Consider the following 20,124-nt stretch of genomic DNA (forward strand, 5'->3'; position numbering starts at 1 on the left):
CTATTTGATAGCTTCCTAAATTTATTCTATGGTCTGTCTACCATTGCTCTCTCTTCCATAATTTTATGAATTCTATCAAATGTAGCTATAATCATTTACAGTGTCCAGAAAAGTTATTTCATCCGTGTTTACAAATTTACCTGCTTAGATTTGTGCAAAATATTTATAAAGTAAGTAGCTTAAATTACTTTTAGTTGGAGTTACTTCTCTATTTGCATTTTAATATCGAATATTTGTGCCTCTCAATTTTTTTCTAGTGTTAAGTGGGCTAGTGACTTGTCTATTTTACTGATACTTTAAAGATCTGGCTTTTGGATTGATTTATCAATTATATGGCTTCTCTACTTTTTGACTCAATAATTTCCATGTTTATATTTTTAATTTCTTTTTCACACTTTACTTGCATTTTGTCATACTGCCTGTATTCCAGAAGTAACAAGTAATATAAATTAAAAAGCATCCTTTTATAAATGTAGAATTAACCTATGAAGGAAATATTAGTTATTAATAATTTAGTGTGAGTTATTTTAGTCCATATATTTTCCTCACCTGTTCGTGAGACTGAATTTAGTTTAATCTGCTGAGAACTTTGCTGTTTAACCGTTCCACCAACCTTTTTGTGAATTGTACTAACACTGGCTGAAATAAGCTCCCTGGATGAGTGGGAGTTTTGATACGGCAGGACAAGGGGAAGGTCACTTGGGATGGCTCTTGTTGGGGGCCATAGACAGCGGACCCGTGGAGAATGGGGGAAGGGCCAGAGTAAGGACCGAGAGAGGACCAAAGACGGATCCCACGGAAACCTAGTACTTTTTGTGTGATGAGAGAGGGGAGAAAACAAGTCAGCTTTCAGTCTATTAATAGCTGGTATCTGGAGGCATTGAAAACCACCAGCCCTTTTGCAGGGGTAAACTTCAGAATCATTGACTTTCACTGAAGTTATGTTTTTCAAATTATTTTGAAAATGTAAAAAAAAGAGTCTATGATTATTGTTCATTAGGTACCCTAAGTTAAGAAGGATTTTACCTAGAGAGGAATTGAAATAACTTCCCGCAAAATTGGCTGAACCATGAGTGTTTATTAAAACCTCACGTGTTCATAGGGCTTGGAGCACTCTGCAGTCACTGTGATGCCTTTTATTAAGGGACTTAAATATAAAATTAGGTAATGTACACATTGTACATTATTTACTAGATTACTTGTACGTTATATTAAATATGCATATTATATCATAACTTTATGCAGTAAATAATATAGATAGTAAGTTAATATTGTCTATACATTAGGTCAGAAGCCAGATGAACAACTGCTGACTGCGTGTACTGAGTGTAGCATTTATGGGAAGCATGGGCTCCTCTTTCTTGGAGTAATATTCGCAGAAGTCTTCTATAACCTTATGAATTGTCAAATAACCTCTCCTTTCTATTTCATGTGTTAACTTACAAGTCATTTTCCTGAATTATCAGTAACACTTAAATATACTCACTGACTTCACTGAGAAAAAAAGAAGTGTGGCCTCAGATTCAGTTCAGCAAATACTTCTGTACCTACCGTGTGGAAGGCAGTGAGTGTGCCAGGGACTCTGCTCAGGACAAGAAAAATAGACGGCCTGACGTTATTTTCGTCCCAGTGATGTGAAGGAGTAACGGAAGCACTTGTGCTGGTCCCCACCTTTCTCTCCGCATTTCATGCACTCATGCCTAAACCGTGTTGTTCTCAGCCTAGTGCAGACACGTGTAAAATATTCTGCTGCTCAATCCAACTATAATCTTGAGCAGACTTGCAGTGTACCTCTTTTTCTAGGTTTTTCTTAAATCATGCCAGTAGGTTAGACTGATGTATATGGAAGAGTTTGTTAGGAGGAGTCTGTTAGTTTTGAAGGACCAGTCTTAGGTCTTTTCCTAAGAGAGGTTTTATCTTTCTTTTCTGCCATGCGGATGTGTTTGTGTTTGGGGTTAGGTAGGAATGAGTGGGGCGTAATTAAGCACGATATACTCCTCCTCTGGAAGGAAAAACACCTTTGTACATCCGAAAATACGTCAAAACGTGGCCTTACCTGTGGCTTTAACCGACACATGCCACCGCTGTCACCTGACAGGAACCGAAAACCTGTGAGTCAGACCTGACCACCCGCCCACTCCCCTACCCGCCCGTAGTCTCCCGCTTACGTGCAGGCACCTAACCTGCTATTCAGAGCAACTGTAGACAGTGTCTGGTGGGGTTTCTATTTGTAAAGCCTTCAGATATCTTCGTGATGGAAGTTGAGATTGTATTGCTCTCTTCTTGAACTGTCTTCATCTAATTTAGCTAGTTCTTTTATTATTGTACATTACTTAAGAAACAGATACATAGGAGTTTAGCGTAGTTGATATGGTGCTATATGCAATCAATACTAAAAATAATATGCTATGTGCTAGTCTTCTAAAGTTTATTGATTATAATGATGATATTACCCCATGGTATACTGTTTGTTATATCATTTTGAGATTCTAATGGTTAAAATTCTTTAGTCATTTGCAAATGTTTTTAGTGCCAAATTGTTAAGTATGGGATTACAGGGCCCCAGAATAGGCTAGACACAAAAATACAAGTTTTAAAATATTTATCATTAGTGCAACCATCTTGTGTCAGCAGGCTTTATATATAGCAGTAAAAGTATATGGGTTGTGGAATCAGGCAGACCAGGTTTGGAGTCCAGCTTTTCAACTTAGTAGCTACATAACCTCAGACACGTTACTCAGCTACTTTTTTTGTCTATAAAAGGAAGCCATAATAGTACCTACTTGTTAGGAATTGTTGTAAAGCTTCAGTGAGGTGCTGCTGCTGCTGATGGTAACAGCAGACACTTCTGTAGTCTTCACTGCCTACGAGATGCTGATGTGATAAGCGCGGTGCATTTCTGAGTCACTAGCTCCTCACAGCCACCTTGTGCAGGAGGTCCCGTTACATCTGCGTTAATGTTAGCGAATGACACACACACGAGCCACCACCGAGAGTCAGCGTGCCCTTATCCCATTCTAGAATGCATTGAAAATGTTACTATTTGTGTATTATAAGTTATATTTAAAGATTTTTTAAAAGCTGTTTCCCTTTTCTGTTCCTTTGTCTTTTCTTTCTTAAAATGTTATTATTTCAATGAAAACTCAGAAGCAAGAGGTGATGATCACCTGTGATGGTTAATAATATTCCTCTCTTTAGATAAACTATATTATTTTTTTAGCCAAAGGGTGCAACGGTGTAGAGATATGGAGATAGATGGGCACAGTTGAGATCACTGACACTCTCATTGGCTATCAGAATTTATAAAGGTCCTGTATTATTCTCTGTGCTTTTTAGTGCTGGGGCTGTGCTTTTGAGATTAGATCTGTAGATCCACAAAAGGATAGATCCAGAAACACAGGGAGGCTTGCCTGTTATCTGAGTTATGATAATTAATGTAAGTGATTACTACTTTTTCTCTCCACTAAGTGACTTTGAAGCAGAAGACAGTGTGAAGTCTTGGAAAATAGTTATTGGTCTTTTTTCCATCTTAGCCAGCAAAAGGTATTGCTCTTCTGGATTTTTCAAGTTTTATACCACTTATTCAAAACACGCTTTAGGAAAATTCACAGGATAATAGTAAAATATATGCCGTCTCTGTGTTTTGGTTATTTGGCTTATAATCTTCCATACCACAATGGCAGCTTGTACTGGGGGGCAGGAAGGAGTTTTGCTAGAGTCCTAGAACAGTGACAGGTATTCTCAGAGGACTTCAGGCTACAGTTGACTCAGACAGAATAAAATAGCTGAGTAAAAAGAACTCAATGAAAACTGTGAAGCATGCAAGTAAATATTTGAACCATAATGCATACATGTCTTAAAGCCCAATTTTTGGAAAATTTTCAAGCCTAGAATACTCTAAGTGTGCATGTAAATATCGAGGGTTAACCAAAAAAACCTACAGCTAACAAAATCGATAATGACAAAGCTAAACTGGAGTATATACTTCATTAAAAGGCAAGAACAGCACCAATATAAACCCATGGTCAACTCAAGACACTGAAGATGCACTGAAACCTCCCTTCAGAAAAATAGTAGGAATTTCAGCTGTCTGTGAATGTCCAAGCGCGATGAGAGCTTTGCAGTGAGCCAAACCTTCCGTGGCATCCAGGTCTAGTGGAATACAGAATCGATTAACCCTGAGGAAACACTAGCTGTGTTCTAATTTTAGCTTGTGGCATAGAAATGCCTTTATATACTGTCCCAACTTTCAGTGACTTTAATAAGTCATTCAGTAGGCTACTAATAAGGAGCCCTTGACAGTAAAAATAAAGCCAATAGCATTGTGCATCATTTGCCAGGAAGATCCCTTATTCAAATACACACACACACTTGTATCCTACTCTCAGTAAAAGGTTCATTGGAAAACCCTTTTCCAACTGCAGACTGTCCTTTGAGAATCACGCTCTTTACCCACGCACACAGTTTCACAATTTACATTGCTCCTGGTGTGGCTGGAGTGCAAGGAATTCCCTGTGTTTCCATATCTACTTCATAAGTTTTCCTTTGACTCAGCAATTCCACCCCTACTAATGTATCTGACAAATGTATTTAAGGAATGTCCAAAGATATATTTACAAGAAAATTTATTATGACGTTGTTGACAATGCTTAAACACTGGAAACAAACTAAATTTTGTCCACAGGTGATTGGTTAGGTTATATCTTTTACAGTGAAAAGCTCTGTAGTCATCCAGAAGAAAATGGGAAAGCTCCACAGATGCTCACATAGAAAAGTTTCCAGGATATGTAATTAAGTGGCAAAAAACTAAGTGGCAGAACAGTATAATGTGATCCCATATGTGTGTATTTTAAGTATGCACACATACACTTATGTATAGGATTGATATTAAATACGTGATATGTGTGTGTAAGGTGAGGTCCACGTTACAGTTAAATAGGATAAGGTATATAAATGCTTAGTGTCATGCCTGCCTGTGCATGAATTAATTAATAGACCTTGCTGTTATTGTTACCTTGAAAGAGTGAGTTGAGGAAGGAAAAATTGGGAGAGGGGGATTTTACTAATTTTACATGTTTTGTATTGTCTGAATTTTTTTACAGTGACATGTATTACTTTTACGTTAAAACTAGAGAGAAAACTATTTGCTCTTGGGGCAAGATCTGGGAAACTGTGTTCACACTGACGTATTACAGACACAACAATACTTGACACTTTTCTTCAGATACGGAAGAATTCCCAGTGGGGGCAGAAGAGTAGCTCTGGTGCTCTTTTGGACAGAGGGGTTTTCCCAGGGTCTGTCAGAGCAGTTTTGGAGACGTGGTTATTAGTTCTCGCCTTGACATACACATCCATGCTTTTGATTGTGTTTCTTCTTTTGTGTTCTTGGGGGTGTGTGTGTGTTTGTATGGGAAGGGGTATATGTGTGTGTATATATATATATATATATGTATATATATATATATGCATATCGTTTAAGCGTTTAGGTGATTATCTTCTTTCAAGAATGCTTGGAAAATTTAAGGAAGAAATGGAAAGAATAACTGGAAGTGATTGTTGCTTAGCTACGTAAACAAAGCTTTCTTTTTCTCCCTTCCTCTCACACTTATCTTAGCAAGTAGGAATCACCCGGCTAATTGTTGAAAAGAGGTATTCCAGTGACCATACCCCATGAGGTTCTAAATGATTTATCGCATTAGAGTGACTATTACAAGGACTCTGAAGAAAAAATATTGACTAGACTATATAATTTGTTTTGGTTCTGTGAGCTGTAGTTATTCAGAATTATTATATGTCTTTATAATGCTGGTGTGTGAAAGTTTATTGAAGCTCATTAAAAATGTGGAAAGGGTGCCTGTTTGAAAACCGAATGTCAGGGGTTTTTTTCCTTCAGAATGACGGACTTATGTATAAACGTTACTTAAATCATGTCTTAATTATGTGGGAATTTGGTTAAATTGGTTGATTCTTTCTAAAGCTAGTGTGGAATTAATAGGAAATGCATGGGCCTAATTGACAATTTGAAAATACCTTCATTGTGTTAAACTTGATGATGCATTGCTATTTTATTAGGAGAGATGAACTCTTTTCTTAAATTGTAATGCTTTAAAGATTTGAAGCCCTTGTTCTACATAAGCAGCGTCATGTCATATAAGCTCATTACGATTGGAGAAGATGTTTGATGTAGTGGTTAAGGACACAGACTATGGAACCAGACTCCTAGGGTTCAAATCCTCACCCTGCCACTTCCTAGATGTGTGGTCTTGGACAAGATACTTACCTTCCCTGTGCCTCGGTTTCCGCTTCTGTAGAACAGGGATATAAGCAGTAGGCGGTAGGTAGATCCTGTGGTCATAGGGCTGCTAAAAGGTTGTTGTAAGAATCAGCGAGTTACTCTCCATAAAACGCCCATGCGCATAGCTAAGCATTTAATAAGCGTGGCTACTGTTACTTGCCTTTTTGTCCAGCTAGTATCTAGTAAGTGCTGTGTGCGTGCATGTTATCAAATAAATTAGTTGCTTACATTTAACAGTCTAAAACTATTATTGAATGCCAATGTTTTAGGTACTTCTTAAAATTTCTTTGTACTAAGGTGTGAAAACCAGCTTTTATACTAGTTGGTTTTGATTATTTGTTTCTTGTTTGTATTACAGTTACAAACTATAATACTGTGGTAGAAACAAATTCAGATTCAGACGATGAAGACAAACTCCACATCGTGGAAGAAGAAAGTATCACGGATGCAGCAGATTGTGAAGGTGGCGTGCCAGAAGATGACCTGCCAACAGACCAGACAGTGGTACCCGGAAGCAGCGCAAGAGAAGGGAACGTGAAGAGCTGCTGGGAAGACGACGGTGAGTTTAGTTTTTCTGGTAATGTTCTATTCTCTGGATTTTTTTTTTTTTTTTAACATGCTCATTGGAGTATAATTGCTTTACAGTGGTGTGTTAGTTTCTGCTTTATAACAGTGAAACAGTTATGCATATACATATGTTCCCATATCTCTTCCCTCTTCTTTTAAAAAATATATTAACTGAAACGATAAATTGGATGAAAAGTTTGAAATGAACTGTAATTTATTTGCCGTTAATCAGTAGAAGGTCTCCTTCTACTTACCGAAAAGTAGATTCTAAAGTCAGTGTGGGATTAATAGGAAATGCATGGGCCTAATTGACAATCTGAAAATACCTTCATTGTGTTAAACTTGATGATGCATTGCTATTTTATTAGGAGAGATGAAAGTTATTTTGACCATAACTTGCATGTAATATATTGATATTGAATTTTGGTAGTTTTTTTAAAACCAGAATCAAGCTTTCCCTATACTGTTGATGTAATTGAACCTATCTTTAATTTCATATTGTGACCTCAAATGAAGAATCTACTTAGAAACCAACAAAGTATATTTTGGTATAGTAACATTATAAGATAATTCAGTGTGCAAAAAATCCCAAACGCAGGTAAATCATGGGAATATTTTTAGTGTTCGTAAGCATCTCCATCCCTCTCTCTCCCCCTCCCTCTCTTTCTCTCTCTCACATCGTTCTTTCACTTGCTTTAAATTTCTCCTCGAGTAAATCCTTTACAAAAGTAAAGCATGGTTGAGTGGAAGGAGCAATGAAAGTAAGGAGCCCTCCACTAGTGCCCTTTCAGTGAGCAAACATTATGTCTAACCTTCCTCCTCATCTGTCAAATGAACGTATTTTTTCTTCCAGCTCTAAAATATCTCCTTTCTACTTTTCCCAATAAACTATTTAGCCTATCTTGTGAGAATTTAAGCAACAGTGGGATAAAAACAGAAGGATGTGGACGTGGCAGCTGTTGTGAATTAGAGGGATTGGGGATCGGGCTCAGGGGCATCAGCAGAGGCAAAGAGGAGCAGGTAAAGGGACCAAGTTCAAGGTCAGGCAGAGAGAAGCTGCCCAGCAAGATTCAAATTCAGGGAAGTCATCTCAACAGGATATCAAAACTCAGGCTAGACAGTCAGGGGAAATGGGTCAGGTATGCAGGTCCAAGAATCTGGGTAACCAAATGTGGAAGCTGAGATAAGAGTCCAAAGAGTAGGCACAGGGTGACAGGAGTTAACAAATTTTATAGCTAACAGAGGACCTCTGGAATCCCGTAATCAGCCCCTCGTTTTATGGCGTTACTCATCTGTCCATTCAGCAGCTCTGCAGGAATGGGGTTGCAAACTGGAATAAGACTGTCTCTGTGTGAAAAGTGCTTACAGTTTAATGTGGGAGAGGGAAATAAGTCACAAAGTCATTATATATAGTTCGATGTAGGGTGTAAATTTAAGAGTTACGTGGAAACACGAGGAAGGAACACCTACACCTGAGAGACGAGAAGTCCTAGAAGAATTTCCGAGTGAAACAGTGCTGGGCTTGAGTCACAAAGGACGAGAAGAGGTTCAGTAGGCAAAGGAGAGGCAGAGGAGGTGCTTGCAGCAGACGGCGCGACGTACGTGACACCACAAAGATGTGAACAAATGGGGCTGTCAGAAAATGAGCTCAGCGAAGTAAACAAGGGCAAGACTGTGAAGGGCATCATGTGCTAAGTCAAGGAATTTGAACTTTATCCTGGAAGCTGTGAGAATAACAGCACTGATATGTACTTTAGAAATAAGTCTGGTAGCAATATGGAAAAAGAATCCTAGGAGCAGGGGTGTCTAGAGGCAGGAGATAGTGTCCTCAGTAAAGAGGCTTAATAGTTCAGGCAGTGATGAGGGTTTTTGAACTAAAGAAGCGGGCCTTGGGATGGGAATAAAAGGGAGAGATTTGACAGAAATGTAGAGGGTAAGATATATTAAGTTTGGTTGATTCCATGTAATTCTGTGTAATTGAGAAAGAAAGGCTGACATAACTCCCAGGTTTCTGGAAAGTAGAACCCAGAGAAGTTAACTTGCATGTTTATTATCACAGTTGGTTAACGGTAGGGCTGATAACCTGTTAAATTGTAATACTGAGCTCAGAACTTCGGGGAGCAACTGTTTCTTAAGTATTTACTGTTGGTAGCCAGAACTGATCCATTGGTGTCATTGATCCGAAGTCTTAATACAGAAGCAAGAAGGAAATGATTTGTCTGGAAAAGGGGGAGATCAGGAGAATGAGATAGAGGTAAAAAGAAAGATGAAAAAATCAGTGAAGAGGTTCTGTTTCTGAAAATACATTAGGATAGATTATTTGGACCAGTGTTCTCACTGAAAATAACTAATGATATTAAATTTTTAAAAAAAGAAAGAATTCTTCTTGAAAGATTTAAAGAGCTAACTAGATAGTAAGACATTAACAGATTATAAATCTAAGTGGATACAGGAAGCCATAGAGGTCAGCAGAGCACAGCATAGAAGACTCTTTGGCCTCGAGGACATTTGCCTCACAAGGGTAACCTAAGATGTGGTTTTCAGGCCTCTGAGAAGAAACAAAGCCTTGGACCACCAAAGAGTTAGTAGCAGATCCTCCCCTAGTATGGACTACATCCTGACTATGATGAACTAAAAGCAAACCCTCTACCACCCCTACCATCCTCAGGAGTTAGCAAACAAAATTGCCTTGACTAGGGATTGGGGGAATGGAGGATTGTCTCTGAGAAACAGTAACCACAAGCTGTCATGCATTGCTTTATAGCTCAGATTCACATTACTGGGCAGCCTGATAAAGTTCAAGCCATAATTGAGTCCAAAGTGGACCTGCTGCCCTACCCATAGACACCAAGCAGAAGCAAAGCCAAATCTTTTGGAGGAACATACCTTCATCTTAGCACTGTAGAAGTTTCCCAAATAATTCAGCAAGAAGACAGCAACATGAGTGAGAATTACCAGAAACAAAAGGAAGCAGAAACTGACCCATAAGGACTTTAACTATCGGATACAGATTATAAAATGACTGTCATGTTTAAAGAAAACATATGCAAACTTGAAATTACCTGCTGTTGTAGAATAAAATACAGTAGAACCAACAGATTTTAAGAACCAAATATAACTTCTAAAAATTAAAAAAACAGAATAATAGAAATTCAAATTCAAAGGATAGGTTTAACACTAAAGTAAACAGAGCTGAAGAAAGAATTAATGAATTGGAATATAGGGGAAAATTTATACTAAATGCAACTCAGAGAGACAGATAGAAAAATCCTGATAAGAGACATGAAGGATAGAATAGAAGTTTCTTCTACTCTTAATTCTAGGAGAAGAGAGAACAGGGAAGCAGCAGTATTTGAAGAGATAATGGCTGAGATTTTTTTTCGGTCTTGATGAAGGACACCAGACCACAGATTCATGAAGTTCAGTGGATCTCAAGAAGAATAAATAAATCTATCCCCAGTCACATTATGGTGAAATTACAGATTATCCAGGACAAAAGTAAAACTCTTAAAAGTAAACCCCCCAAATTCAGATTATGTTTGAGAGGGTGGCAGTTGGACTGACAGCTGAATTCTCTGTAAAAACAGTGGAAGCCAGACATAGTGAAAAGATGCCTGCCAATACAGAATTCTGTACTTCACAAAATATCTTTTAAGAAAGGAGGTGGGGCTTCCCTGGTGGCGCAGTGGTTGAGAATCTGCCTGCTAATGCAGGGGACACGGGTTCGAGCCCTGGTCTGGGAAGATCCCACATGCCACGGAGCAGCTGGGCCCGTGAGCCACAATTGCTGAGCCTGCGCGTCTGGAGCCTGTGCCCCGCGACGGGAGGGGCCGCGATAGAGAAAGGCCCGCGCACCGCGATGAAGAGCGGTCCCCGCACCGCGATGAAGAGTGGCCCCCGCTTGCCGCAACTGGAGAAAGCCCTCGCACGAACTGAAGACCCAACACAGCCAAAAATAAAATAAATAAATAAATAAATAAATAAATAAGAAAAAAAAAAAAAAAAAAGAAAGGAGGTGACGATTTCAGACAAGTTTCAGGCAATGAAAACAGAAAATGTGTTCTCAGTAGACCCTTATTAAAGCAAGTCTTAAAGAATATATTTTAGGCATGAAGAGAGAAATCCTTGATAGAGGTCTGAGGTGTAAGAAGAACAGAGAAAATGACAAGTACATGGTAAAGATAGATAAACAGATAGTATTTCCCATGAAAATACTCACAAAAAAAGTGGGTGTAGCTAAATTTATTTCAGATGATGTTGACTTGAAGGCTAAAAGCATTATTATGGATAACAGGATCATTTTATAATGATGAAAGATTAAATTCACTGATCAGATATTATTTTAAATGTGTTTGTACCTAATAACAAGGCCTCAAAAATATATGAAGAGAAAATAGACAATCTACAAAGAGAAAAAGACAAATATACTATAGTCATTGCTGAGGATTTAACATACCTTGGTTAGTCATTGATGGAATAATCACACAAAACCAATGAGGATACAGAAGATTTGAAAAGATATACGGACAGTGTACTTAGTAATTGCAAAATAAGTATTTTTTCAAGCTATTTGGAATATTTGTAAAAATTGAACATATACGGGGTCATAAAGCAAATCTCGACAAATTTCAAAGGATAAAATCATACAGGGCTTCCCTGGTGGCGCAGTGGTTGAGAATCTGCCTGCTAATGCAGGGGACACGGGTTCGAGCCCTGGTCTGGGAAGATCCCACATGCCACGGAGCAACTAGGCCCGTGAGCCACAACTACTGAGCCTGCGCATCTGGAGCCTGTGCTCCGCAACAAGAGAGGCCGCGATAATGAGAGGCCCGCGCCCCGCGATGAAGAGTGGCCCCCGCTTGCCGCAACTAGAGAAAGCCCTCGCACAGAAACGAAGACCCAACACAGCCATAAATAAATAAATTATTTAATTAAAATCATACAGAGCATATTCCTTGAACACAATACAATTAAGCTATAAAATAAGATAAATAGAATATTATGTTTGGGAGTTTTAAGGAACACACTTTTGAATGTATGTTCATGGATCAATAAAGAGATCATAATGAAAATGAGGAAATATTTTGAACTGAATGGTAAAAATATTCTATATCAGAATTTGTAGGATGTGGTTAAAGCAGTTTCTAGAGGAAAATTTAGAGCTTTAAGTACATATTTTAGGAAAGTGTCTGGCTAAAAGTTAATGAACTAAGCATCTAAAGAACTTAGAAAAAGAACAGCAAACTGAGTTGTTTGAAAGTATAAGAAAACAAAACAAAATAAGTACAGTTAACTCTTGAACAACGTGAGGGTCAAGGTGCTGACCCTCCTTGCAGCCTAGTCAGCCCTCCGTGCTTGCAGTTCCCCCCCACCCACGTGTGTGGTCCCCGCCGTGTGTACTGTCCCCCCATGCCTGCAGTCCCTCAGTGCGTGCAGGTCCCCCCGTTCGTGCAGTTCCTCATCCATGGATTCAGTCAACTGCAAATAGCTTAGTATTGTAGTATTTACTATTGAAAAATGTCAGCGTGTAAGTGGACCTGTGCAGTTCAAACCTATGTTGTTCAAGGATCAACTGTAATATAAAATTGAAAATAAACCTACAGGGGACTTCCCTGGCAGTTCACTGGTTAAGAGTTTGCCTTCCAATGCCGGGGGTGCAGGTTCGATCCCTGGTTCAGGGAGCTAAGGATCCCACATGCCTTGCGGCCAATAAACCAAAGCATAAAACAGAAGCAATATTGTAACAAATTCAATAAAGACTTTAAAAATGGTCCACATCAAAAAAAAAAAAACAATCTTTGAAAAAAAATAAATAAACCTACAGTACAAAAAATCAACATAAGCAAAACTTTATTCTTCGAAAACATTAATATTTACAAACCTTTGATGAGATTGATCAAGGAAAAAAGAAAATATAAATAGCTAAAATCAAGAATGAAAGAGTGGACATAACTACAGGTACTACAGACATTAACAAGTTTACAGGGGAAATGTGGGACAGGATATTAGAAATTCTTAGCCAAAACTGGCTCAGGAAGAATTGGAAAACAGGACTAGTTCTATAACCTCACCACAGAGGAGTGGTGAAGATACAGAGCAGCTGAGACTCTTAGGACTGCAAATGCCGTGCCTCTCCGGGAAGCAGTTCGGCAGTTTATTATAAAGTCAAATATACACTTAGCATATGACCCAGCAATCCCACTCTGGGGTATTTTCCCTAGGAAAATGAAAACTTAGGTTCACACGAAAACTTGTACACTGATGTTAGAATTAGAAGCTCTATTCATAAGTTCCAAAAATTGGAAGCAACCCATTGTCCTTCAACAGGTGAAAGTGTAAGGAAACTGTAGTACATTCATGAAATGGAATACTACTCAGTGATGAAAAGGGACATACTACTGATACAAGCAACAACTTGGATGAATCTCAAAGGCCTTATGCTAAATGAAAGAAGCCAATCTCAAAAGGTTGTATACTGTTTGAGTCCACGTACCTTACATTTTCAAAAAAGACAGACTGTATGCTGGATAACAGATCAGTAGTTGCCAAGGGCTAAAGGGAAAGTGTGACCATAAAGGGATTGATAGCACCAGGGAGTGTCGGGGATAATGGGACTGTTCCATGTCCTGTTTTTGGTGGTGGTTACATGAATCTACATGTGTTAAAATTCATAGAACTGTACACCAAAAGAAAAAACAGTAAATTTTTCTACATGATAATTTGATATGTGTACGTACGTGTGTGTATATATATATATATAAATTTTTTCCTCCTCTACAAAGAAAACTAGCCCAAATGACATCACTGGTAAATTCTTCTAAATATTCAAGGAGATAATAATTAGAATTTTAGACAGTGCTTCCAAAGACTAGTGTAAGAGAGAAGAGTCCCCAACTCTTTAAATGAGGCTACCATAATCTTGATACCAAACCAGATAAGTATAAGAAAAGAAAATTACAGACTTGCTCAGAACACAGACACAGAAATCCCAAACAAGATATTAGCGATACAGTATACATGCATGTACGTATATGAAATGCAAGGTCAGAATAACATTTAAAACAATTTAGGGACTTCCCTGGTGGTCCAGTGGTTAAGGCTTCACCTTCCAATGCAGGGGGTGCGGGTTCCATCCCTGGTCGCGGAGCTAAGATCCCACATGCCTTGTGGCCAAAAAACCAAAAAATATAAAACAGAAGCAATATTGTAGCAAACTCAATAAAGACTTTAAAAATGGTCCACATCAAAAAAAATCTTTACAAAAATAAAAATTAAAAAAAAAAATTTAAAAATACCACTTTAACCCAGACTTAAGGAGAACACTCAAAATTCACTTCAACAGACACAGAAAAAAAATGTTTATTAAAACTCAGTACCTGTGAATGGATATCATAAAAACTAATGAATTAGGTACTTCCTTGATCTAAGGAAGTATGTCTGTGTAAAATCTATCACAGACATCATGCTTAATGACAAAATGATGAGAACATTTCCTTGGTGATTAGGACGTTTACCGCTCTCCTCAGCCACCTTCTGGAGGTGCTGCCGGCGCAGTAAGACAGAACAGACCCAGAAAGATAGCAGTTAAAAAGGAAAGAACAACTCTCATTATCTACAGACGATACAACTGTATATATAAAAAAGAATCTACAGATAAATTATTGGTACTAGTAAGAGAATTTGACAAATTTGCTGACTACAAATGATATACTGAATTTAAAGTCATCCTTATACATCAGCAAGAGTTAAAAAATGAAAATAGATGTGGAAGACCACATGAACAAATTATAAACCCTTATTAGAGGCATTAGCAAGTACCTCAGTAAATGGAGAAATATATCATGTTCATGGATTAGAAGACTCCATCTTTTCTTACCTAGACTCCAGACTTTATTTGGATCTCACAGGTTTTCCCACTCACATCCTTCTGTTCCAGGGTCCAGTCCAGGGCACACATTGCGTTTGGTTTGGTCTCCTTAATCTCCTCCGGTCTGTGACGGTTTCTCATCTTTCCTTGTTTCTCGTGACCTGACAGTTTGAGGAGTACTGGTCAGGTACTTGTAGAACATCCTTCAATTTGGGTTTGTCTGATATTTTTCCATTATTAGACTGAGGGTGTGGGATTTTGCAAAGAATAACGTGGTAAAGTACCCTTCTCGTCACTTCATATCAGGGGGCACACAAAAGCCACAGGACATCACTGTCATTTCTCTTTTTTTATTGGAGTATAGTTGATTTACAATGTTGTGTTACTTTCAGGTGTACAGCAAAGTGAATCAGTTATACATCTACATATATCCACTCTTCTTTGTTTTAGATTCTTTTCCCATATAGGCCATTACGGGGTATTGAGTAGAGTCCCCTGTGCTACACAGCAGGTCCTTATTAGTTATCTATTTTACACTTAGTAGTGTGTCTGTGTCCTGGAATCACTGTGATTTTTAATCTGGCGTCTGAGGAGCCTGGCCAGCAGGCTCGTGGGCAGAGGGAGGGAGGGAGGGATCCGCAGACATGAAGCCAGAGAGGCAGTGAGATGCCAGAGCACTGAGAGGTCTTAGAAGCTACTGGACACACTTTTACTCTTGTTAAAATGAGGCGACATTAGGAGAATTTGAATGGAGACGTGGCGTGGTTTGATTTTCATTTTACAAGGAGCACTCTGGCTGCGGCATTGAGAATAAACCCTAGAGGTCAAGGGTAGGGACAGAAACACCGGCACAGAGTTATTACAATACTCCAGGGCAGTGGCTTGAATCAGGACAGTAGAAGTAAAGGTAGTGAGGGGTACCAAATTCTGGTTTTACTTTGAAAGTAGAGTCACTAGGGTTTATTGATGGATTATATCAGGATTGTGAGAGGAAGAGGGGTTTAAAATGATCCCATGGTTTCTTCCATTTTACAGTTAGGTTTGGAGGGAGCTGATCATGACACATTTATTACTCGTAATCTTGTTGGAACCAGTCCCACTTGTATCTGTTTTTGAGTCTGATTCTGTCTTTTGTCATGTCCATTTCCCTCTGTCATCCAAAAGTGTGATGAGTAGGGCCAACGACAGACCTAGTGGCACTAGCTTTCTTCTGTTGTCATCATTCTCTAAACCACCACTTTTTTAATAAATTTATTCAACCATTTTTTAATCCATCCATGTCTTCAAAAATAAATATCATATGAGATCATGCCTCCTAGTAATACTTTAAAAAATGGATATGAGGCCAGTTTATATGACTTTTTTTCTTTGAACCCATCCCGAATGCTAGTGGTCAATGTTTTCTTTTTCTTCTTAAGTGCAGACAACATAGTACCTTTATAATCTATTCTAGAAAACATTCTCAGGATGGAAGTTAAATATCTCTGATCTGTAGTTTACAAAAGGAAGTCAAAGGTAGACTATGCAAATTGAATGATTTTGTCCATATCTCCTAATCTCCACTGTTACTCAAAGATCATAACCAGTGATCAGGTCAGTGATTTATCTTCAAAGTTTGTTATATTTTCTGAAAATAATTTTGTATGACCCAGGAGACCAAGTGTTCCTGTACAGTGATGTATCTATCATGAGTTTGATTCTCTTTTGCTTCTTGAACTTCATACTTCCTGGAAGAGAAGATCAGAACTAATTCTTTTAGTTCCTGGCTGCCTGTGGGATTTGAATCCAGACTCTGCAACATGACAGACCAGGGCCTGTACAGTCCAGCTCCACCGCGTCTTCCCAGGCTCGGTGTGGTACCACGCCCTGTGTCCAACCCGTTCCTCTAGGCTTCCGCATCCTGCCCCCTCTCCTAGGCGTCCTTCTGTCCTGTCTGTCTCCTCCTCTGTGACCCACTGTCTGAGCCCCGCAGACACAGTGAGTAAGTGTCAGCAAAGCTGCGTCTGTCTGTCACTCTTCCACATCGTGCTGTGACTGGCTGATCGCTCTGTTCCACCACACATTCCTGAGGCCACGCACTGTATCGTATTGAGCTCTGTCCGTGCCCACCAACGCCTAATGCATATTAGATGCTTAAGAAATCTCCTGCAAATGAGTGAATGAGTTAAGACGTAAGACGTTTTCCTTTTTTTATTTTTAATTTTCATCAATTATACCATCAGTTTCAAGAAAATGTTTTTCCCTTCCTTGCTTTCCTTAACATTTTGAGAGCTTTAGTTCTTCATTTTTTATCTTCCTGACACTATTTGGACCTTACGTTGTCTAAACTCCTATATTCATCCTTGGTTATGTGACATTCTTTCTGCTCTTTGTAAATTTACTTTTGAAATCTGAGCAACCTGGAAGCTCCATCTGGGTGGCACTTTGCTTTCTTTCTTTTCTTAAACTTTTCTTATATAAAATATGAATAGAGATTAAGGAGTTTTCTTGGCCGGCCCATGTATAAGGCATCTAGGAAGTAGTAAAATAAGATAATCACTTAATCCTTTATCAACTGTTTTAAAAAGAACTATAGAGACTTCTTCTGGTAAGATGGAATAGATATACTTTTCCCTATTTCTTCTGCTAAGTACAGCCGAAACCTGTGGATACTACATGTAAACAAGGAGACTCTGGAAGGTGGAGGGAGGAAGGCAGGCTAGTTGCCTCAGGACCCGAGGAACAACCCAGCAGTGAGTCCCCTGGGTGTTCTCTTAGCCACTGTGTCCCTCGTGGATCAGAACCTCAGTACCTGGTAGGAAGGCGGCTTGTGGACATTAACTGCTCTAGTCCAGCTGCAGGGAGACCGCAGCCCCGCTGCCCATCCTCACCAGCAAAGGCCAGTGGGGAGCCCAGCCCTCCACCCTGGCTGCAAGGAACCTCCGCCCATGGTCACGTCAGAGACCAAGTAGGGAGCTGGGACTTTGGTCCCCACTCAGCAGCAGTGACCATGGAAACACCGTGGAAACTACGCGGGAGCCTGGCCTTCCATCCCACCTCCCCCAGTGGTGACAGGCATCCCACCCCCGCCTGCTAGGAAGCCTGGTGGAGACTGAAGGCTTTCAGCCCCGCCCGCAGGGTCAGTGGAAGCCACATGGAGCGGTGACGAGGCGCCTCACCCGTCTCAGCCAGAGTGGGATCAGGAGAGCCTGGCGGGGCCTGGACCCCACCCGCTCAGCCATAACGAGCGGCGCCTCTCCCCAGGCGGGGGCAGAGGCTGAGAGAGGGGCCCACACCTCCCCCGCCACGGCCCAGAACGGGAGCGTGCCTGCCTTCCCACGGGGGATCCAGGGCCTCTGTCTCCCTACAGAAGAGCTGAATGTCTAGGTGTCATTCAGAACTCATTTGTCACACTGAGAGCCAGGAAAGTTTCCAACTGAAGTAGAAAAGACAATCAACAGACACCAACACCGACGTGACAAAGATGCTAGAATTATCTGACGTGGGTGGTCATATGATAAAAGTGCTTCAACTCCCAATTGTGAGCATGCTTCAAACTGAAAGATACAGTCTTCACAAAGAAATAGAAAATACGGCAAAGCACCAGATGGAAAATTTAGAACTGAAAAATACAATAACTGAAACTCAGAACCTCAGCACACAGACTCTGTAGCCGCGTGGAAGGATGGGAGGAGAATCAGGGAGGTTGCAGCTGGAACAGGAGAATCGTCCAGCGTGAACAACAGCAGGAGACAGACTGCAGAAAGAACAGAGCCTAAGCGACTCCTTTGGATCTGATGTGCCTGGCGTCAGAATGCCAGGAGAGAAGTAAGGGGACGGGCCTGAAGAAGTATGCAAGAATTAATGGCTGAAATTTTCCAGAGTGTGGCAAAAGACACGCACCCGCACCCCAAACAGGGTAAATCCAAAGAGAGCCAGGCCAAGATGCATCATAGGCTAACTCCAGAAAACTAAAGCCAAAGAAAGAATCCTGAAGGCAGAGAGAGGCGATGCCTTTGCCTTTAGGGGAAAACAGTTTAAGTGACAGAGACTTCTCATAGGAAACCATGGAGCCAGCCAGAAACGGGACACCTCAGATGCTAAGCAAAAGAACTGTCAACCTGGAACTCTATATCCTGAAAAGAGATCCTTCAAGGATGCAGAAGAAATCAGGACACTTTCAAATGAAGAAACACTAAGAGGGCTTGTCCCCAGCACACCTACGCTAAATGAATGGCTAAAAGAAGCTCTCTGAACAGAAAGGAAGTGATAGAAAAGAAATCTTGGGACATCAAGAAGGAAGAAAGCACAATGGCAAGCGTGAACATATGACTACATGCAGTAGAATACCCTTCTCTTCTGGATTTTCCAATTACGTGTGATGACAAAGCAAAAAAACATGAGTGTGGGTAGGTAAAATTAATGAAATGGAGTAAATATCAATACTGTCTAATTTGTATTGTGTACAAGCTACCTCAAGTTCTGTTTGACCAAATCTTATGGTAAACTTGATACTCAAGTCATAGGGTATTGAGAATTACACACTAATTCCTGCCTGAACATAACTATTTTCATTTGAGCCATTATTGTTCAACATGCATTGTTTAGAGAACATATGTTAAAGAGACACTGAAAACTACTTAAAACTCCTCTAAAGAAAAAACCCTCAATTTGAAGATACATTCCTTTCATAAATAAACTATATTTGTAAACCAACATAAAGGGCTAATTCTAGGCTTTACCTCACTTAATTAAATAAGTAAATAAATGTTTATGTGTGTCACACCATGTTCAAAACAATCTTGCCTGACCAAGTAGAACAAACCAATAAACATAAAACCGTTCTTTTGATAAACAGTTTTGACCAAAGTGAAAAATCAGTATCAGCCACTGAAAACCACAAGTCTGGATAATTCTGGCATTCCACCACTTAAAGATATCCTTTCCCACTGCTAGAGTTTAGAGTTTAGAATTTCATCTGTGAAAAGGGGCACAGTAGATTTGCAACACTGCCCAGGAATGCAAGGCAACCAAGACTTTATGCTGGAATATTGGTTCAGAATCCTCAATAAATTAATTTAACTTCATGAATATCCAGGTTAGTAACTGTTACTGGTTTATTCAGTTGGCTGCCATTAAGTGGCCCTTAATCATTCATTCAAATGGAAGTTTATGCAATGAGGCCTCAAATCCAGAGCACTTCTACCCTTGAATTGTTTTATGGCTCCTCACGATGGTCCTTGTGGCTGAATTTGAAAAATTATCTGTCAAATTGGACCTGGTTGACCAGACCAGCCTGATCCTGGTGCAGAAGCAGAACACTTGAGTCACGGCCAGTGGAGCTCGCTCCCGGAGGCAGACAGCCCCCCGGCCTGGCCACCATCTCTCTCCGGAGGCCCAGCTCCACTGCTGGTCT

At 39.8% G+C, this 20,124-nt stretch overlaps 1 protein-coding gene across 4 annotated transcripts in view; it reads left to right on the top strand.

Moving 5' to 3' along the window:
* Window positions 1-20,124, top strand: part of ZEB1 (zinc finger E-box binding homeobox 1) — a 213,111-nt gene that overhangs the window by 117,841 nt on the left and 75,146 nt on the right. For all 4 annotated transcript variants that reach the window (XM_057541985.1, XM_057541987.1, XM_057541986.1 and 1 more), the window contains exon 2: window positions 6,654-6,854. In XM_057541985.1, coding sequence (XP_057397968.1) covers window positions 6,654-6,854 — 201 coding nt within the window. The remainder of the gene's footprint in view (window positions 1-6,653; window positions 6,855-20,124) is intronic.

The sequence above is a fragment of the Balaenoptera acutorostrata genome, chromosome 3 (assembly GCF_949987535.1).
Source record: "Balaenoptera acutorostrata chromosome 3, mBalAcu1.1, whole genome shotgun sequence".
In the NCBI taxonomy this organism is placed as follows: Eukaryota; Metazoa; Chordata; class Mammalia; order Artiodactyla; family Balaenopteridae; genus Balaenoptera; species Balaenoptera acutorostrata.